The 23302-nt window shown below is 34.3% G+C and overlaps 1 protein-coding gene across 16 annotated transcripts in view; it reads left to right on the forward strand.

Annotated features, from left to right (window-relative positions):
• The window catches only part of RAP1GDS1 (Rap1 GTPase-GDP dissociation stimulator 1), a 173675-nt gene that overhangs the window by 24066 nt on the left and 126307 nt on the right, over positions 1–23302 (forward strand). For 11 of the 16 annotated variants that reach the window (XM_001165560.7, XM_054683209.2, XM_016951903.4 and 8 more), the window contains exon 2: positions 8490–8597. In XM_001165560.7, coding sequence (XP_001165560.4) covers positions 8490–8597 — 108 coding nt within the window. Of the gene's footprint in view, positions 1–8486; positions 8598–23302 lie in introns of all 16 variants that reach the window. The other 5 variants (XM_016951900.4, XM_016951901.4, XM_016951902.4 and 2 more) reach the window with 1 other exon arrangement.

Here is a 23302-nt window from a genome sequence, read left to right on the forward strand (position 1 = left end):
TTCTGACATTAATTGTCTTGAAGAAATATTAATTGACTGTTCTAGCAGCCAGGAAAGAAATGTATATGCTTAAAGAGTGCTGTGGGTTTTAACATAGCTTTAAGGTAAATTTTACCAGTTTGGCTAATGAAAAATGTCAATTAGTACTTTTAAATTATTAAGAATAGTTTCCACAAAAGTTTAGTATTTTTATTAACACAGGAGCCTAATAAAACTTTGTAGGAACAAAGGAATATCTGTACTGATCTCTCCAACTGAAAATTGTTATCCCTGATACTAATTTTAATGTTAATGTAAAATATTAGCATCATCACTAGTATATTTGGCAGTTGTTTGAGTAATATCTTTCCTGTCACTTCTTAGAAGACAGTGGATTTTCTAGGTTGATCACCATTGAATAAAATTATAACTGTCATAAAATTATCAAGGGATTTCTGTTATGTAGTACATATTATGATTTCCTAAAATAATATAATAATTATAATAATGGGCACGTTTTATTAATATATTAATATTTATTTATAATAAATAATTATAAATAAATTATAAATAATTTAAATAATAAATAATAAATTTAAATTATAAATAATTGTAAATAAACATAAATATTTTAAATTATTTATATTTATTTATAAATATAAATTATTTATAATATTTATTTATAAATATAAATTATTTATAATATTTATTTATAAATATAAATTATTTATAATATTTATTTATAAATATAAATTATTTATAATATTTATTTATAAATATAAATTATTTATAATATTTATTTATAAATATAAATTATTTATAATATTTATTTATAAATATAAATTATTTATAATATTTATTTATAAATATAAATTATTTATAATATTTATTTATAAATATAAATTATTTATAATATTTATTTATAAATATAAATTATTTATAATATTTATTTATAAATATAAATTATTTATAATATTTATTTATAAATATAAATTATAATATTTATTTATAAATATAAATTATTTATAATATTTATTTATAAATATATTAATATTTATTATAATGGCACATTTTATTAAGATTATTGCCATGGCTGGGCACGGTGGGCTCATGCCTGTAATCCTAGCATGTTGCGAAGCTGAGGCAGGAGGATGGCTTGAGCTCAGGAGGTCGAGACCAGCCTGGGCAACAGAAAGACTCTGTCTGTCCAGAAAAATAAAATTAGCTGGGCGTTGTAGTCAGCACCTGTGGCCCCATATACTCAGCTTGCTGAGGTGGGAGGATTGCTTAAGCCCAGGAAGTTAAGGTTGCAGTGAGCCATTATTGTGCCACTGCACTCCAGCCTGGGTTACAGAGTGAGACCCTGTCTCAAAAAAAAAAAAAAAAAAAAAATTATTGCCGTGAGTGCCAGGAGCCAAAGCATTGTAGGCCTGTCGCATCCAGACACAATGTATGTGATTAGGCTCTCTCTGTGTAGAGCCTAATCACATATACACAGACATAATTCTTGAACTTTATGAGAATAGGTCTTTAGGCATTGTGTGAAATAAAATTTTACAAATTGTATTTTGCTCTTATTTATTATAGTTTAATATTGTAGTTGTGAAGATCATCTGTCAGATTCTTCACCCTCTAATCAAACATGACAAGTAAGACTAGAGTGTTTCTATTTCAGACTAAAATAGATTTTTAATTCCATTTAAGAATGAATGAGGCCAGGCGCGGTGGCTTACGCCTATAATCCTAGCACTTTGGGAGGCCTAGGTGGGCAGATCACCTGAGGTCAGGAGTTCAAGACCAGCCTGGTCAACATGGTGAAACCCCGTGTCTACTAAAAATACAAAAAATTAGCTGGGCGTGATGGCGGGTGCCTGTAATCCCAGCTACTCGGGAAGCTGAGGCAGGAGAATCCCTTGAAACCAGGAGGTGGAGGTTGCAGTGAGCCAAGATCATGTCATTGCACTTCAGCCTGGGCAACGAGAGTGAAACTCCGTCTTAAAAAAAAAAAAAAAAAAAAGAATGAATGAAAAATTACTGCTTAGAAAATTTTTATCACATTTCTAAAATAGAGAAGATGACTTAGAGTGAAATAAAGTCATTGTTTTTAGTATAGCCCATTTTAATAAAAATGTTTCTTAATCAAGACAGTTTGTGTCATAATTTCTAAAAAAAACATGCCAGTGCAAGTAACTCAAAAGTAATGTAGGTTTTCAGGATTTACTAAATTTTCACTATAGTGAGTAGTGCGAGCATCCTAGCATAATTTCCTGTCCTAGAGGAATTTTCAATCTAATAGTAGAACTATACAAGTAGGGTTTTATGTACCTAGAACTATAAAACTAACAAAATGAAAAATACAGATAAAATAGAACTGTATAAAATTCTACAAAAATAATCTCATAAATAGATTACAAACTTATTGATGAAGTTTAGTTTTGGGATTTAACCACTTGGTGTAGAGTTCAAACTGCTTGACTCACACATAGGACAGGTTGATTACATTCATATAAGCCCTTATATTTTATGAAATCTTGTAATGAATTATAATTAATCTGGAATGAAAGAGGTGTATCTAGTGGATAGATGTGTGTGTAACTGGTGAATAGGCACAGAGTTACAATGTCATTGCAACCTGGAGAGTCATACTGGGAGCAAAGACCATGTATATGAATAGGTATGACTACATGTTAAAGTAATAAATTCATGGATTAAGGTAGAAGTTAGGTGTGTAACATTTATGAAATATAGTTTAGAGTTTTCATTAAATAGAATAGTTTTTAGCTCTTTTGTTTCTCTTCAAATATTAGAAATATTTCTAATTATCCAAGTACTGCATGAATTGCCTTTGAAATATTGCACACATGTACCTGAACAGTTACTTTTTTGCTCAGATATTTTTTTTTCAGATCATGTGTACATAATGTATGTTCACAAAACATATTTAGTATTTAGGTACATTCCTGTTAGATCTTGCGTCTGTGGAACTTCATCGTGGAAACTAATTTATCAAAGTAGCACATTCACATTAGTTTCATATTCTTTTTAATTTTCAATTTTATTGGGACCAAGTAATAATTATGAAGGTAGTGATAAATGATTAAACTTTAAATACTTTTTCTAAGCTCTCAGTTTTCTTTTTTTTTTTTTTCTTTTTTTACTATACTTTAAGTTTTAGGGTACATGTGCACAACATGCAGGTTTGTTACATATGTATACATGTGCCATGTTGGTGTGCTGTACCCATTAACTCGTCATTTAACAATAGGTATATCTCCTAATGCTATCCCTCCCCGCTACCCCCACCCCACAACAGGCCCCAGTGTGTGATGTTCCCCTTCCTGTGTCCATGTGTTCTCATTGTTCAATTCCCACCTATGAGTGAGAACATGCGGTGTTTGGTTTTTTGTCCTTGCCATAGTTTGCTGAGAATGATGGTTTCCAGCTTCATCCATGTTCCTACAAAGGACATGAACTCATCGTTTTTTATGGCTGCATGGTATTCCATGGTGTATATGTGCCACATTTTCTTAGTCCAGTCTGTCGTTGGACATTTGGGTTGGTTCCAAGTCTTTGCTATTGTGAATAGTGCCGCAGTAAACATATGTGTGCATGTGTCTTTATAGCAGCATGATTTATAATCCTTTGGGTATATACCCAGTAATGGGATTGCTGGGTCAAATGGTATTTCTAGTTCTAGATCCCTGAGGAATCACCACACTGACTTCCACAATGGTTGAACTAGTTTACAGTCCCACCAACAGTGTAAAAGTGTTCCTATTTCTTCATATCCTCTCCAGCACCTGTTGTTTCCTGACTTTTTAATGATCGCCATTCTAACTGGTGTGAGATGGTATCTCATTGTGGTTTTGATTTGCATTTCTCTTAAGGCCTAGTGATGATGAGCATTTTTTCATGTGTCTGTTGTCTGCATAAATGTCTTCTTTTGAGAAGTGTCTGTTTATATCTTAACAGCAAGCATCTGTAGCCGCAGCAGCAATGAAGAGAAGCATGATTTTTTTTTCATATCGTTAGAAGTCAGTGAAATGGGGAATAACTGGAGAATTTGATTATAATACAGTAGTCCCCCTTTATCCACGGGGATATGTTCCAAGATCAAGAGGCATGATTTTTGTGCTTAAAGTTTTTTAGCTTGCTAAGAAGTAAGATAATTTGAATGGTGACTGAATATGTGATAATTATACAAGGTAGCCCTTTTTTTACTGTAGATATGTCACCTACCCATGAAAATGGGACAACTTATTTAATTCTCAGCAATCACAAAATTCTAAAATCTTTTGGAATACATTTAACATTAAAGAATCTATATAAAAATAGAAACTTTCTTGTTTATCAAGGTATAAACAAAATATGGGAGCGTAGAAAAGGAAGGTTCCTCTGACTGCAGGAATACAGAAAGCTTCATGCAAGACTTGGCATATTAGTTGACTTCGCCAAGTAAGTAGCCATGCTAGATGTGGAAAATGCACAGAAAGGAATTTTAGAAAAGAATTTAATTCTCACAATTGTGAAAATGAAAGTGTGCTTGGGAAAAAGCCAATAATGTGGTGGGACTGACACACATGATGTTGTGTGAGAAAGTAATGGGAGATGGCATAATGTGAGTTGTAAAAGTTTCTGATTGGTTTAGGACCAGCTCTGGTAAACAAAAAAAAAAAAAAAAAGAAAAGTAGGAAACTGAAAATACAACATAGTAAAACTGAAATTATTATAATTTTTAAACACAGTCCTTTCCACTTGACATGCTAACAGAAACTACTATTCCTACTTCATTAGAGAAGCTTTTAAAAATAGCTTCATTCTGTCAGATACTAAACCCTTTAGATAAGTAAAACATAATATTCAAGAGAGATTGCTATTATTTCCAGCTGCTAAGCCAGGTGCCCCAAATTGACTTAATGCCATTCATTTTGAGATAAACTTGAAATTCTTCCATTCATGCATTGGCTGTATTCTAGGTACTTGAAAACCACATTAGCACAGAAATTTTTTTTTTTTTTAGATTTGATGTGGATAGTGATGCTTTTAAAGTAAAGCTTTGTTACTAGATAGTTATGTGAAAATTATAGATACAGAAAACAATTGAGTGACATTTGAAGTGAGGTAAAAAGTCTTGAACTTTTACAAGCTCAGTTAGCAGTTCTTGTGTACTTGTCTCCTGTCGGTTTTATCATCAGCAATGGTATAATTGTCCAAAGATAACAAACACATATCTATCTATATACCCATGTATCTACTTACTGGCATATAGTAAAGTGATAGAATTGATTAACATTTAAAAGTATGATGTTTTAGATCCAATAACCTTGAAAATAAAGCTACCATTTCTGAATAATATTGTGAGGAAGATAAACTGAAAAATGCCACCACAAATAACATAAAGAATTTCATGACTTCCTAGTTTAACATGACACTGTCTTGAGATTTGTTCTTTGGGACAGTCCTTTCTTCACAGTCAAGTATATTCTTTGTTGTTGGTGATGATCTTAAGTACTTTTATGGTCAAATTATTTAAATATTAAAACAGCATCACTTTCCTCATTAGTTTTTCTTAGATTGATGTTAAGAAAGGAACTGATAGCTAAAAATTTAGGTCTTATGAAAACTCTTCCGTTGCAGCAAGTACTTACAGACCAGTAAATAATTTGTTTCTGGTTTATAGAAGAGAGGTTGGAGCATAAAGAGCCTCTGGTGCCTAAGATAAAAGAAAAAAAAGGCTTGGCAAAGTTTGAAGGTTTTAGTGGGAAAGTATAGCTGTTTGTCTTTAACGGAGACTTTTGAGAAATGTGAGGAATGATAGTTAGCTGTTCACGGTTACCAGAAGTTGCATCAGGTTTTATCCAAATGTATCAAGGCCTAAAATGTGGTAATTCTTTATATTGATAGGGAGATAAAGCAAGTGGTCTGTCCAGCTGAATAAAAGAAGGGAGGACAGAAGGAAAGAGCATACCATCCTAATATTCTGAAGGGCATGCATATATTATTCAGGAAGAGAAGAGGCTCTGTGCACAACTGGGGTCACACTAATATTAAAGGGGCAGATAGAGAAGGAAGATCTATTCAAGAAGACCAAAAACAAGTGTTTAGACTGATGTTTCTAAGTTAAGAGGTGTTTCAGAAATGGAAAAACTGTCTATTGCTACAGAGATATCAAATAAGAGGATTGAGAAAAATTCATTGGCTTTGTCAAGATATCATTTAAAACCTTTGACAGAGTAATTTTGATAGGCTTTTAGAGGACTTGGTTAGATCAGGTTTTAAGGAGCGATTGAGTGGGTAAGAAGTGGGAGACTCAGAATTTTAATGACCAAGTCAACTTTGCTTTAACCCTTTGAAGATGTCACATATTTCACAAGACGAACTAGACCATATGTTGATATATAGGAAAGAAATTGTTTTAAGAAAAAATTTTATTTTATTTGTTAATACTTCTCCATTTCTATCTCTACTTACTGCCTCATTACCAGCCAGAGGCTGACAAATTTTCATTAGAACAATTTCAGTGCTTTTAAGGAAATATAAAATACAGCTCTCTGGAATTACACAAAAAGTAATTTGGATGCTAAGGATTTACTACTGAAATTTACTGTCATGGTTTGAAGGAGTACAAAAATAATATCCTCTGTTTCTTACCCAAGTTTAGAACCACTGGAGATATAAGCATATGAGTCGTCTGCTAGAATTTAAAATATCTGCTTTAAAATTAATAAAGTCTAGAGTTAAGGCCTCTATTTGTAGAGTCACAATGGGATTACTAGTAATTTACTGCTGAATTATACATATTTACTCATTTTGTCACTGGTACACCTGGACAGCCACAGGTGTAGAACAGAAAATTCTTGTTCTTTCTAAAAGAACAGGAATGCAGAAGGGATTGAGCCATACATGTCCAGTAGTCCTCAGCCTTAATCAGATAAATCAGATAAATCTTTCCTCTTCTGGAGAATGGAAGCTTTCATATTGTTTCGGCTTAGCAGGGCAACTAACCTTTAAGGAACTGCCAGGTGTCCAGTTTTAGCATATCAATGAATATCCGCAATTATCTGAAAAGGCTGTTAAAATACTCACGTGTTTTCCAACTACGTATTTATTGAGACTAAATTTTCTTCATCTATTCAAACCAAAACAGCATATTAACCAAGATTGAATACAGAAGAAGATACGAGAGTCCAGTCATCTTCTGTTGAACCACATTATGGAGATTTTTTTTTTTTCCTTTTTTTTTTTTTTAAGAGATAGGGTCTTGCTCTGCCACCCAGGTTAGAGTGCAGTGGAGCAATCCTAGCTCCCTGTAGACTCAAACTCCTTAGGCTTAAGTGATCCTCCCACTGCAGCCTCCTGAGTAGCTGGGAATACAGGCACGTGCCACCATATGCGTTAATTTTTTTATTTTTATTTTTCTTAGAGAAGAGGACTCACTTTGTTGCCCGGGCCGGTATCAAACTCCTAGCCTCAAGTGATCCTTCCACCTTGGCCTCCCAAAGTGATGGGATTACAGGCATGAGCCACCGGGCCTGGATGAAATTTCTAAAAATGTAAAACAATGCCTTATGTAAGTGATAGGTTGATGGGTGCAGCAAACCACCATGGCACATGTTTATGTAACAAAACTGCATGTTCTGCAGATGTAAGCCAGAACTTAAAGTATAATAAAAGAATAAAAAAACAATGCTATTCTTCTTGCTAAATTTTTTTGTTAGGAAATAATTTTTTTCATTAAAATGCTAATTATGTTAATGTGCAGTAGGTTTATAATTGTTACATTTAAGTAAATTACTAAATAATTTTAAAAAGTCTCAGTTTTGATTTTGTAATATGTTAAATGTCTATAGCAATAATATAAACAAAAGCTCTTTGGGATTCTCAATAACTTTTAATAGTGTAAAGAGGTTTTGAGAATCTGTGATCTAGAGGAATTCACATATAATTTAGGAAGAAAGCATAACTTTATAATCCAAAATATGCATGTTAGGGCTTAAAGCAGCACTTTGATGTGAAGTATTTTTGAAATGACAGTGTAAGTTTTGTAGTTATCACACTTTGTATTATTTGGAATCATATTATTTTGAAATTTTTCTAAACCTTCATTTTTTATGTCTTTAATGTACAACAGAGGAAGTGAACAATGAAATAAAATGTTTGTAAAACTATATAATTTTTTATGAACATTTAATTTTTCTAAGCCATAGGTGCTTTCCTGAACAAGCTCAATAAGTTATAAGAATATGGAAAAAAGATGTTCTTTGATAATATTTGGAATATTCCTGGTATCTTACACATAGCAGAATGAATATTTCATATCTGAGTTAAGTGAACAAAGTGCATTTAAAATTTTTTTAATAGTACAGTCTAATGCCATTTTGGAATGTACGTGGAGGTTAATTTGCTATTATAGGAAGCTCTCCAGTTTAGTGGTAACTGTTTATCCTTTTGTCATGTAACATATGGTGGTCATAAGGTTGAGTTTCTGATTTTTTTTTTTCTTTAAGCAGATAATCTCAGTGATACCTTGAAGAAGCTGAAGATAACAGCTGTTGACAAGACTGAGGATAGTTTAGAAGGATGCTTGGATTGTCTGCTTCAAGCCCTGGCTCAAAATAGTAAGTTTCATTATGTTTACTCAAATTCCAAAGAAGAAAATCAAATCAGTAGTCATTCAGAAACTGGTATGTAGTTAAGCACATAACTTTGTATTCATATAACTTGAATTCTTTTGAATCATATCCCTGAATACTGAGATTGTTTTACATGTTCTACCCTCCTACTTACCCTCCACACCCCTGCAAGATCCTCAAAGCCAAGCTGATAGGCAAAGAAAGGAAGAATTGATGGGTGGTGATGACATTAATACCAGTCCCAGAGAGAGGCCATTGTTTCATTTCTAACAGTCAAGCATCGTAGTTGTTTTTCTTAGCACCTACATCTGTGCTTTAAAAATAGATTGTTTTATATGTGGGGAGAGTGGGGAGGGAGAGAGAGGAGAAACAGAGGGGGAGCTTAAAACACTTAACATTTTTTTTGAATCTTATCATATTTTAAAATAATTGTAAGTTAAAATAATATGTATGCATAGATAAATTTGGAAGGAACCATTAGAAGTCATCAAAAATCTTTTGAAATCGGGGTAGGATTTTATCTTTGATGTGATAAATAATGCTAGAGATAGAAACTGCACAGTTCTTCATTGACCATTGTGTTGCGTTTTATTTATCCTATTTCTAGTCACTAATTTCTGTATTATCACCATTAATAGATCAGTATAGAGTGATTTTCATTTGTTATCTTAATTCTGCTTGGTTGTGCTGTGGTTTTTTCTGTACTTGTTTTTAATTATGCTCTTGTCCTATCCTGAAACTAATTATGTAGCTGACAAAGAATGGAGGGGAACGTATATATTGTTAAGGTTTTAATTGTAAGGTTTCAACACTTATTAATATATGTTTTTTTTTATTTTTTAGTAAATCTTGATTAGAAAAATCTAAAATAATTGATTGCAGTACTTTTCATCAAAAAAGCACATTTTAGAGCTAGCTTTTAAAATATTTTTCAGTAATTATTTTGAGATTACAACTGTCATGCTGTTTAATCATAGAAATAACAGGAAGAGATTTGAAACAAGGAGTTCAATAAGAGCATCCAGATAAGGCTCAAAATGGTAAAGAAAAAGGACAGGAAAGGAGAATGTCTAAGCCTGCTATCCATTTTAGTGGACACATGTGGCTATTTAAATTTAATACAAGTAAATAAAATGTAAAAGGAAGTTCCTTAGTCTCACTTCTCAGTAGCTATATTTGGCAGATGACCACTCTCTTGGGGATCACAGATATAAAATATTCCCATGATCACAGAAAATTCTTATGGATAGCACTGGTCTAGAAACTAGAAAGAACCACACGATGACCTGATTTTTTTTTACATGTGCCTGTATAGGCAGCTTTACACAGTAACATAATTAACCTAAGTAAATTGAGTATCTCAAGTATATTTTTTTGAACAGTTGTTTTATTATAACCTTCGTCTGTTTTCAACAACACTTTTTTTCTCTGTTAGACAGTAAACTTTTAAATAGACCATTTGCTTTAGATACTGAAGGACATGAAGGGTCATATTCTTGGTCATCTGTAGAGGTTGCCCATTTGTCTCCTAGAAAGACTGGAAGACAAAGAGATGAAGTTGAAGGGAAATGAAGAAAAAAGGGAGTAAAAAGTGTATAGCTTTTAAAAGAACAGATTTAAGAAACACTGAGAAGTTCATAATTATTAGATTAAATTAGCTTACATTAGAATAAGCCCATTGCGGACTTATTCACTGTACCTTTTGTTGAAAATGGTCTTGTGAAATTGTGTATCACAAAATGTTAAGGCCACGTAACCACAAGGTATTAAAACAATAAACTCTCACCAATTTAACTAATGATGCCCCAGGAAGGGAACAAAAGGAATGTCTTGTTAACAATCTGAAACAAAATTTATAAATGCCCTCATGCCTAAGACTACTGACAAAGAAGAATTGGAAAAAGGAGTTCATGCAGATGTTCAGTCTTTGATACCTGTCATTGGATCACTTACTGTATGTTTAGCACTGGGCTGGGGATTATAGCCACTATCTAATCTTTCCTATAGTCCCATGAGGTAGGTATTATTATCACCATTTAAAGGATGAGGTAACAGATTAACAAGCTTATTTGCCTTGCTCTGGAAGAAGCCAGAGTTTGGATTTGAACTCTTGATTTACAAAATAAAAAATTGTAATCTGAATAAAGTGAAGCTTTTTGCTGAGTTCATGTAATGTGAAATCGTTCCAAGAAGCTAGGTTTTAACATTGTGTTTTAAATTTTTGTTTTTTCTTTAATAAAAATAGTTCTAAATTTTTATTAAAGTGGATAAGCCTGTTTTTCTTGAACTATAAAGTGATATATGTATTTTATAGGCATTTATTGATACACTTTATAAAGTTAGCATATGCCTTTTTAACAAGAAAAAGTAAAATATATTAGTGAGATGTTAATTTTCTACAGTTCTTCCTTGAATAAGGTGATTGAGCCATTGCTACTTCTGTCCTCCTAAATGTAAAATTATAAAACATTTAACTTAGAAGAATCTGTACTTGCTTTTTAAACAACAACAACAACAAAAACACAGAGAGCTTCTCGTTTCATAATTCTTCCTTAGTGTCAGGTGTTTTAACTAAAAATAACACTGTACCATAATTGCACCTGATCAGGAAAGAAAGATTTCTCCATTCTGTACAAATATAAGATGGTAATGTATGTAATGGAAATATAAACAAAATTTTATTTTACAGTCTATTACCCTGTTACTGGAAAGGTTATCTCTGAAAGGAACAAAATAATGCTTTTGAAATTTTTACACTGTGTGATTTAGTGCATTTGAATTGCATATTACAAATGACTGTAATCTGAAATTAGAATTTTTACTTTGATGTATGGCTTTAGAGTGGTTTTCTTTTTTTACCATTGGCAGTATTTCTCTCTGTAACGTTTATACTATATGTGTCTATCTTAAGAGACAAGAAGATTTGAATACTTACTAGATTTTATGAAAACATTTTGTTTAAGCAAGCATTTTGTGTAAATCTATGATCTAAATTAATATAAAGTCATTCATTCACTCGTATAAATACATCAGATCTCAGTTTTAAAATGTTTTTAGTAAATGTGTGAAGGCTACCAGCCAAGAAATCAGCTTCTGTTTATTTTGGTCTCTTTTGATTCAGATTATAGTTAGAAGATTCTCAGCAAATGCTTATTTGATTGTAGTATGGTTACTCTATTTTATGCTTATTTGGAAATGTAAAACAATAGGCCACCTATTTTCATCCCCAAACATTAAGACAGGAATTGTCTTTGGAGAATGTGGCATCTAAATCACCTTGCAAGAGAAACTATTAGTTTAAATTAAAGTCCCAAAGGCAAGAAAAATTAACATTCTATTTGTAATAAAAATTCTATCCATTTCATTCCATTTTGAGGATGAAGACCATTTTGTGTTGCCGGGGGGACCATAAAGTGATGCCATACAGCTTTAAACTCTCTCCCTGAAGAAGTAAGCTGTCTTCCCCTGCCTCGTTCTCTTTTTTTTTTTTTTTTGTATTTAACTTAGTTTCTTGCTTGATGGCAATTCCCATTTCATACGAGAGTCACGTAATTGTTTATTTTTTATAGAACAACTCTGTGAGATACTGCGTGTTTACTTGTCTTTAAAGAAAAAAAGCATTTAATGTCTAGTTCCACATCTCTAATCTTCTATGATAATATTCACTCACATGTTGAATTCTTGGTTTATTTTCTAGCCCTAAGGTAATTTGCTAGCCCTTGTTCTTTATTTCATTTGTTGTATTGATTTTTGGCTCCCTCTAGGCTACAATCCTAAGCATACGTAATTATAGGCAAACTTCATTTTATTGTGCTTTACTTTATTGAGCTTCACAAATACTGTATTTTTTACAAATTGAAGGTTTATGGCAACCCTAAGTTGAGCAAGTCTTTCAGTGCCATTTTTCCAACAGCTTGTGCTTACTTTGTGTATCTGTGTCACATTATGGTAATTCTTGCAACATTTCAGACATTATTATTATATCTACTTTGGTAATCTGTGTCAGTGATCTTTGATGTTACTATTGTGATTGTTTTGGGGTGCCGTGAACCATGCCCATGTATGATGGTAAACTTAATTGATAAATATTGTGTCTGTCTGACTGCCCCACCAACTAGCTATGCCGTACCCCCTACTCCCCATCTCTATTCCTCTCCTCAGGCCTCCCTATTGCATGAGACACAATGTTTAATTTAGACCAATTAATAATCCTACAGTGGCCTGTAAGTGTTCCAGTGAAAGGAAGAGTCACATCTCTCTCACTTTATATCACAAGCTAGAAATGATTAAGCTTATTGAGGAAAGCATGTCAAAAGCAGAGGCAGGTTGAAAGCAAAGACAGGCCAAAAGCTAGGCTTCTTGAGCCAGTTAGCCAAGTTGTGAATGCAAAGGAAAAGTTCTTGAAGGAAATTAAAAGTTCTACTCCACTGAAAACATGAATGATAAGAAGTCTAAACAGCCTTATTGCTGATAGGAAGAAACTTTGAGCGCTCTGGTTAGAGGATCATACTAGCCACAACATTCCCATGTCCTAATCCAGAGCAGGGCTCTGATTGTCTTCAGTTCTGAGAAGGCCGAGAGGTGAGGAGACTGCATTAAGAAAAGCTGGACACTAGCAGAGGTTGGTTCATGAGGTTTAAGGAAAGAAGTCGTCTTCACAACACTGAAAGTGAAAGATGAAGCAGCAGCTGCTGATGGAGAAGCTGAAGCAAGTTACCCACAAGATCTAGCTAAAATCATTGATGAAGGAGGCTGTGCTAAACAACAGATTTTCAGTATAGATGAAACAGCTTGATATTGGAAGAGATGCCACCTAGGACTTTTATAACTAGGGTGGAGAGGTCAATGCCTGGCTTCAAAGGACAGGCTGACTCTCTTGTTAGGGGCTAATGCAGCTGGTGACTTTAAGTTGAAGCCAGCGTTCATTTACCATTCTGAAAATCCTGGGGCCCTTCAGAATGATGCTAAATTTCTCTGCCTGTTCTCTGAAAATGGAAAACAAAGCCTGGATGACAGCACATCTATTTACAGCATGGTTTACTGAATGTTTTAAGCCCACTGTTGAGACATACTGCTCAGAAAAAAAAGATCCCTTTCAAAATATTACTGCTCATTGACAATGCACCTGGTCACCCAAGAGCTCTGACAGAGACGTACATGGAGATAAATGTTATTTTTGTGCCTGTTAACACAACATCCATGGATGAAGGAATAATTTCGAAGCCTTATTATACATTTCATAAGGCTATAGCTGCCATAGATAGTGATTTCTTTGGTGGATTTGGGCAAACTAACTTGAAAACCTGGAAAGGATTTACCATTCTAGATGCCACTAAGAATATTCGTGATTCATGGGAGAAGGTCAAAATATCAACTTTTTTTTTTTTAAATTATACTTTAAGTTCTAGGGTACATGTGCACAACATGCAGGTTTGTTACATAGGTATACATGTGCCATGTTGGTTTGCTGCACCCATTAACTCGTCATTTACATTAGGTATTTCTCCTAATGCTATCCTTCCCCCAGCCCCCTACCCTACGACAGGCCCTGGTGTGTGATGTTCCCCCTGCTGTGTCCAAGTGTTCTCATTGTTCAATTCCCACCTATGAGTGAGAACGTGCAGTGTTTGGTTTTCTGTCCTTGTGATAGTTTGCTCAGAATGATGGTTTCTAGCTTCATCTATATCCCTGCAAAGGAGATGAACTCATCCTTTTTTATGTCTGCATAGTATTCTATGGTGTATATGTGCCACATTTTCTTTATCTAGTCTATCATTGATGGACATTCAGATTGGTTCCAAGTCTTTGCTATTGTGAACAGTGCTGCAATAAACATACGTGTGCATGTGTCTTTATAGTAGCATGAAAATATCAACATTAACAGGAGTTTGGAACAAGTTAATTCCCTCTATTATGGATGACTTTGAGTAGTTCAAAACCAGTGGATGAAGTAACTGTAGATGTGGTAGAAATAGCAGGAAAACTAGAATTAGAAGTGGCACTTCAAGATGTGACCGAATTGCTATAATCTCACGATAAAACTTGGGCAGATGAGGAGTCACTTCTTATAGATGAGAAAAGAAAGTGTTTTTTTTTTTTTTTTATTTGCTTTGGGTTTTTTTTTTTGAGACAGAGTCTCACTCTATCGCCCAGGCTGGAATGCAGTGGCACGATCTCAGCTCAGTGCAACCTCCACCTCCCGGGTTCAAGCGATTCTTCTGCTTCAGCCTCCCGAGCAGCTGGGACTACAGGCACGCGCCACCATGCCTGGCTAATTTTTGTGTTTTTAGTACCATATTGGCCAGATTGGTCTCGAACTCCTGACCTTGTGATCCACCTGCCCCTGCCTCCCAAAGTGCTAAGATTACAGACATGAGCCACTGCGCCTGGCCTCGAAAGTGGTTTTTTGAGATGGAATCTACTCCTGGTGAAGATGCTGTGAACATTGAAATGACACAAAGAATTTAGAATATTACATAAACGTAGTTGATAAAACATTGACAGGGTTTGAAAGAATTGACTCCAGGTTTTAAAGAAGTTCTATAGGTGAAATGCTATCGAACAGCATTGCATGCTACGGATATCTTTTGTGAAAGGAAGAGTCAATCAGGATGATAAACTTTGTCTTATTTTAAGAAGTTGACATAGCCACCCTAACCTTCAGCAACCAGCACCCTGATGAGGTGGTGGTTAGTCAACAACATTCAGCATTGAGGAAAGATCATCCAGCAGCAAAAAGATATGACTTACTGAAGGCTCAGATGATCGCTAGCATCTTTTAGCAATAAAATATTTTTAAAGCAAGCTGTGTACATTGTTTCTTTAGACATAATGCTCTTGCACACTCAGTAGACTACAGTATAGTGTAGACAGAACTTTTTTTTTTTTTTGAGGCGGGGTCTTGCTCTGTCACGCAGGCTGGAGTGCAGTGGCACGATCTTGGCTCACTGCAACCTCCTCCTCCCATGTTCAAATGATTCTCCTGCCTCAGCCTCCTGAGTAGCTGGGATTACAGATGCCCACCACCACACCCAGCTAATTTTTTGTATTTTTAGTAGAGATGGGGTTTCCCCATGTTGGCCAGGCTGGTCTTAAACTCCTGACCTCAGGTGATCCACCTTCCTTGGCCTCCCAAAGTGCTAGGATTACAAGCATGAGCCACCGTGCCCAGCCTGTAGACATAACATTTGTATCTATTGGGAAACCAAAAAACAAAAAAAACAAACCAAGAAAAACTGGTGTGATTTGCTTTATAGTCACTTTATTGAAGTGATTTGGAACCAAACACAATATCTCTGAGGTATGCCTTTATGTACAGAAGGTGTTAATCTAGATTACTCCATGAGTCTTGTCTAGCAGTAAAAACTTTTGTTGTCATTTGCTTTAGTCAGCTTTATGCATTTACTATTTTTGAACAGACTTACTTTCAGGTAGCAAAGTTACTTCCTAAGTAAGAGAGTTCTTATTGTCAACTGTTTTTTTTTTTTTTTCCTGTATTTGCAATCTCTGAACATACTCCTGCTGTTTTAGTAGAGATGAAAAATTATTATTTTATTCTTTCATAGTAGTATCTTGAAGAGATTTTTACCTTTTTATCTAGTGTTATCAAATGTTCCACAGAAGTGATGTATTTCTTTTGCGAACTGAATTCATTATTATTATTATTTTTTTACCTTCTTTACTTTTTTTCATATTGTATGCCTCTTTTAGTGATTGTGTTCATTGTCCATGAGGGCTTAGCACTGGTGCTCCTTATGAAGTAGTGAAGATTCAGTTTTTACCAAATAAAGACAGCATTTGGAGAATATAGGAGATTCTCAACTAAAGTGTCAACTAAAAAGACATTGACAATTCCTGATGGGTTGAGACTCCTGGATTGCCATAGGATGGTGGTGGCCTCCTAAATCTGTATCTTTCCATGCATTCTCTAAAAGCCCACACAGATCCACAAAGAGATAAAACCAACTAACAATATTCTTTGTCTCCAGCATAACTAGGAGACAGACTTCAAATTATTACAGAGATAAATAAATATCCAAATCTAGCCTACTCAGCTTCAGAGACCACTGCAGGGAGAGTTAAGACTCCAGAGACCACATGGACAAGAGGAGAGGGAAATGGAGAACCAGGAGCCCAAGGGTAATAGCACACAATGAAAATTACCTTTAGAAAGAAAAAAATTCCTACCCCAGTAGGAAAATAGTGCGATCTGGTCTTAGATTAGATTCTAACATTGTCTACTTAAAAGTACATGGGACTCCAGGTGACAGGTCAGGAAAGCACCACTTTGGGGATGGAGTTGTTCACCTTTATATACTTGGTGATGAAAAGAAAGAAGAAAGAGGGAGAAATGAAGTGTTCTGTAGAAATAAGGAAACCACAAAATCAGAAGACATACTAATTACCCCACTTTGGTCTCAGTTCAGAAGAGGGAGCATTTGAACTAAAAATCCTGGATATTTATCCCAAATTGTTGCCCTTACTGCATTCAATTTTTATTACTAGTCAAGGAAAATAAAAAATTATACACTGAATAGGAAATTTCAGATAAGATACATACATAGGTGCTACAAAAAAGAAAGCAGAAAATAAGAATAAAAACATTTTAGCTATTAAAAATTTTCCATCTAAGCCATCTGTGTTGCAGTTATCATTAACAGAACACCATGACCTATATTAAATATTCTTAAATAAGCCTTTGCAGATATGAAGAGAAGAAACCTTCAAGTTTCTTGAAATTAGAGTTGACCAGAAGAAATTGAAGAAAATGACAAAATTGTTTTAAAAATTAAGACTAAATTTCAAGGTGCCCAAGGAAGAATAGAGGTGATTGAAAATTTAATAAGGGGCATTGAGGAAAGAGATGCAAACAGGCAACTGAGAAGACAAAGGATCAGAGAAAAGATTATAATACAGAAGATAGTCAAAAAGATCCAACATACATGCAATTGGAATTCAGAAGAAGGAAAACAAAATGGTGAAACAGAGATAGTATTTAAAAGTACAAAGTTTCTAAAAGTAAAGGAAGACCAGAATCTGTTTTTTGAAAGGGCCCACCATATACTTGTGAAAATTGACCTGAAACAGTCAACTGAAAGACATAGTGTAGGAAAACTTTTAGACTTTAAAGATAAAAACAAATACAGAGGAAAAAATCCTCAAGGCCTCCATGCAATAATATTATTTACAAAGGAAAGAAAGGCCAGGCATGGGACCCACACCTGTAATCCCAGCACTTTGAGAGGCCAAGGTGGGCGGATCACTTGAGGTCAGGAGTTCGAGACCAGCCTGGCCAATATGGCAAAACCTCATCTCTACTAAAAATACAAAAATTAGCTGAGTCTGGTCATGCATGCCTGTAATCCTAGCTACCTGGGAGGCTGAGGCATGAGAATTGCTTGAGCCCGGGAGACGGAGGTTGCAGTGAGCAGAGATTGCGTGACTGCACTCTAGCCTGGGCGGTAGAGCAAGACTCAGTCTCAAATAAAAAAAAAAAAAGAGGAAAGAAAGTCAGATTAGCATCAGACGTCCACATAGCAATACAGAATTCAATAGTGGTGCAGTATTTTCAGGTAACTGAAGGAATAAGAATTTTATATTGAACCAAGCTGCCCAGTAAAAATCAAAGCTGTAGAAGAATCCTGTTAAAGGTAGAAGAATCAAGGGAATACTGTACTCTTTGTCTTCCAGAAGAATCTTCTTAAACTTGCACTGTTTAATACAGTAGTCACTCTTCAACATGGCTGTTGAGCATTTGAAATGAAGCTAGTCTAAATTGAGATGTGTTGTACATCTAAAAAACATACAAAATTTCAAAGACTTAGTACAAATTAAAAAATGTAAAATAGTCATTAATAGTTTTAGAAATATTGATTACATATTAAATCTTATTTTAAAAATTTTGTGAAATATTTACAAATGCTTTGTTTCTGCTGAAGCTTTATAGGCCAGCATTTCTTGGATTGTGGGTAGTAGCTGATCAAAGTGCTTATAAGACTTGGGCCAGTCAGTGTGATATGATGGAAAATGCAGGTTAGAAGAAAATAATAAGTAAATTAATATAATATAATATAATATAATATAATTGGGGTATTCAGTATAGGAAGAGAACTTTTTAAAAAAATTATTTTAAGTTCTGGAATATATGTGCAGGGCATGCAGGTTTGTTACATAGGTAAATGTGTGCCATGGTAGTTTGCTGCACCTATCAACCCTTCACCTAGGTATTAAGCCCCACATGCATTAGCTGTTTATCCTGATGCTCTCCCTCCCCATAACCCCCTCTACAGACCCCACTGTGTGGTGTTCCCCTCCCTGTGTCCATGTGTTTTCTTTGTTCAGCTCCCACTTAGAACATGCAGTGTTTGGGCTGCTGTTCCTGTGATAGTTTGTTGAGGATAATGGCTTCCAGCTACCATCCATGTGCCTACAAAGGACATGATCTAATTCCTTTTTATGGCTGCATAGTATTCCATGGTGTATATCTACCACATTTCCAGTCTATCATTGATGGGCATTTGGGTTGGTTCCATGTCTTTGCTATTGTGAACAGTGCTGCAGTGAATGTACACGTGCATGTATCTTTATAATAGAATGACTTACATTCCTTTGGGTATATACCCAGTAATGGGATTGCTGGGTCAAATGGTATTTCTGGTTCCAGATCTTTGAGGAATCAGCACCCTGTCTTCCACAATGGTTGAACTAATTCACATTCCCACCAACAGTGTAAAAGTGTTCCTATTTCTCCACAGCCTTGCCAGCATCTGTTGTTCCTTGACTTTTTAGTAATCACCATTCTGACTGGCGTGAGATGGTATCTCATTGTGGTTTTGATTTGCATTTCTCTAATGATCAGTGATGTTGAGCTTTTTTTTCCTGTTTGTTGGCCACATAAGTGTCTTCTTTTGAGAAGTATATGTTCACGTCCTTTGCCCACTTTTAAATGGGGTTTTTTTTCCTTGTAAATTCGTTTGTAGTTCCTTGTAAATTCTGGATATTAGACCTTTGTCAGATGGATAGATTTTGAAAATGTTTTCCCATTCTGTAGGTGGTCAGTTCACTCCAATGGTAGTTTCTTTTGCTGTGCAAAAGCTCTTTAGTTTAATTAGATCCCATTTGTCAATTTTTGCTTTTGTTGCAATTGCTTTTGATGTTTTTGTTATGAAATCTTTCCCCTTGTCTATGTTCTGAATGATGTTGCCTAGATTTTCTTCTAGGGTTTCATAGTTTGGGGTTTTACATTTTTAAGTCTTTATTCCATCTTGAATTAATTTTTGTATAGGGTATAAGGAAGGGGTCCAGGTTCAATTTTTTGCATATAGCTAGCCAGTTTTCCCAGCACGATTTATTAAATAGGGAATCCTTGTCGAAGAGCAGATGGTTCTAGATGTGTGGTCTTATTTCTGAGATCTCTGTTCTGTCTTATTGGTCTGTGTGTCTGTTTTTGTACCAGTACCATGCTGTTTTGGTTACTGTAGCCTTGTAGTATAGTTTGAATTTGGGTAGCATGACGCCTCTAGCTTTGTTCTTTTTGCTTAGGATTGTCTTGGCTATACAGGCTCTTTTTTGATTCCATATGAATTTTAAAGTAGTTTTTTTCTAATTCTGTGAAGAATGTCAAATGGTAGTTTAATGGGAATAGCACTGAATTTATAAATTACTTTGGGCAGTATGGCCATTTTCATGATAATTGATTCTTCCTATCCATGAGCATGCAATGTTTTTCCATTTGTTTATGTCCTCTCTGATTTCCTTGAGCAGTCATTTGTAGTTTGGTAGAGAACATTTTTAAAGGAACCTTAGGTTCATTATTCTAGGGTTACATTCTAAGGAGAAGGCTGTATATAGGGTCTAAAATATGTCCTATGTGCTTAATCTAAAAGCAGAGATTAAAAGTAGAGAACAGTGTGTATCCAAATATATTCTTACCTAGGAGTTTATAGAAAAGGGAGCATGGAAAGGCTTGAATCTGGGAGAGTGAGAAAGACCATCTTAAAATCAATCTCTCACAAGCCGTGAGATTAGTAACAGAAACAAGATGTATAACAGTGATACTGGGTGCTATTTGCCTTCCGATATGCTCTGAAGCACTGTACTTTACAAAAGGCAAAAAAGGACTCTCATGTTGTGCAGTTGCCAGAAGGATATAAATCTCCATTGGTATTTGTAGTTGGTGATTGAAGCCTTGGCAGAAGATCTGGGTTTGCTAACATTAGCTAATGAATGTTACCATTTTTGCTTCTTAAGTTTGCTACATTTGAAAAACTTTTTATGTTCCTAACACAGAGAAAATGTGTAAGAGAGAAATGTGATTTGAAATGATGCTGTATGCCAAATACATACTGAAGAAGATTTGCCAGTCTCAGTATTTATAGTACCAGTACTGATTTACTATAACTAAGGACTACACTTTAAATTATACTTGGGGAAGAAGAGATGAATTTGTTCTGCTGTGTCTTTCTAACATTATTTTTCATCAGGGTTCCATGTCACTGCACCTATAGCCAGCTGTGGGAGTAGTCTGTGGACATATACTTGATTGAAGTTAACTGTCTTCTCTAATCGTATAAGCAGTAACCCAATGTGTCCGTCCATTTGTGCTGTTATAACAGAATACCACACACCGGCTATATTACAAATAGTAGAGATTTATATTTCTCCCTGTTATGGAGGCTGAGAAGTCCAAGATCAAGGTGCTGGTAGGTTCAGAGTCTGGTGACATGCCATACCTCATTGATGGTACCTTGTTGATGGCACCTTTGTTACTGCATTCTCACATGACAGAAGGTGGAAGGGAAGGAGAGCGAGAGAGTGAGGCAGCTCTCTGAAGCCTCTTTTATAATGGCATTAATCCATTATAAAGTCCTCACCTCATACTACTGTCATATTGGGGATTAAGTTTTAATACATGACTTTTGGGTGGGACACAACATTTAAACCACAGCACCCACTATGTCCTGAATGTGTTCAAGAATATAAGACATGTAAATTGGCATTTTAATTGATACAATGAATTGGAAATGAATTAATATTAGTATCTGAATAAGAATTATGTATTCTCAACAGAAAGCTAGTTTGTTACAAAGAAAATAGCTTTAAGTAATAAATAGATTAGATAAATGTGTTTTCATTATCTTTACTGTGATTGTAGATGTTTGAATTTGAAATTAAAGGCAAGGGTAGTATCATGCTACTTTTTACTTCAGTAGTGCTTGAAAGTCCAAGTGGGTTCTATTCGCTCTAGAAAGCTTTCTTACATCGTCTAAATGCTTTCATTTTTACCTCTTTTCAGATTTTCTGAATACCCACTTGGCATTGTAAAACAGAGAATATTAAGGTTTCATCATTAGGTTTCATCATTAGGTATACATTGGAATCTATAACGAGACATTTTTTGGAAATAATAAAATTTAGTGAATCATTTTTTTCGAATGGAAGCTTCTTTGTAAAATATATGTCTTCTTATTATAATTAATTTATTTGTACTATATTTAAAAATTTATTTTAACATATGGTACATGTGAGGACTTAATTATATATATATTTTTAGATAATCAATTTTCCTAATACAATGTGTTGTTTAATCTGTTCCTTATACATATTTCTATCATGGAATAACCATTTAGTTTAATGTAATTGCATCAGTGTCTTGAGTTTTTTTCTGTCCCATTAATCTGTTTGTCTAATATTGTGCTGTTACCTTACCATGCTATTTTAATTATGGTAGCTTTATGGAGGAAGTTTCCTATTATAAATTTATTTTTGAAAAATTGTTATTGTTTTCATGGGTTTGTTATATCAGAAATTTTGTAAATACTTTGTCATATTTCTGAAAAATCCTATTGGAATTGTAATAAGTCATAAATTAATTTGGGGAGAATTGAAAACTTCTCAATATTTTGTCTGCCAACCTAAGGGCATAGATTGTATCTCTCTTATTCTAATCTTCTTTTTATGTCTCAGTAAGATTAGGTAGTTTGGTTCATATGCTTTCCATACATTACTTTTTAAAAATATTACTTTGTATTTTGCATTTTTGTTGTTGCGTATGGATTTTTTCTGTATAACTTCTAAGTGATTATTGTTAGAGATTATTGTGAAAGATGTCTTGATTTTTATATTTTTGTATGTATTCAGCCACCTTCTGTTCTTCATTAAAATGAATTTTTAGCTAATTCTCTTAGGTTTTGCAATCACAACATCTACAAAGTGATACTTTTGTTTCCTCTTGCCCTTATAACTAAAGCCGACTTAACTGTATTGGGTTAAGCTTCCAGTGAAATAGTAAATAACAGTGATATGGTTAGCACCATATTTTAGTTTCTGATACTGATGGTATGGCCCTTCTGATGTTTCACCATTAAATATAACATCTCTTGATTTTTATGTAAAAGTTCTTTTTCATTTTAAGAAAATAATAAGGCCGGGCACAGTGGCTCATGCCTGTAATCCCTGCATTTTGGGAGGCTCACGCAGGAGGATTGCTTGAAGTGAGGAGTTTGAGACTAGCCTGGGCAGTAAACCAAGACAGCATCTCTATCAAAGAATATATATATGTGTATATATGTGTGTGTGTGTGTGTGTGTGTGTATGTGTATGTGTGTGTGTATATGTGTGCGTGTATATAGGTATATACATATATGTGCATATATGTGTATATACATGTATATATATACACACACCCACAC

This window comes from Pan troglodytes, chromosome 3 (assembly GCF_028858775.2).
Source record: "Pan troglodytes isolate AG18354 chromosome 3, NHGRI_mPanTro3-v2.0_pri, whole genome shotgun sequence".
In the NCBI taxonomy this organism is placed as follows: Eukaryota; Metazoa; Chordata; class Mammalia; order Primates; family Hominidae; genus Pan; species Pan troglodytes.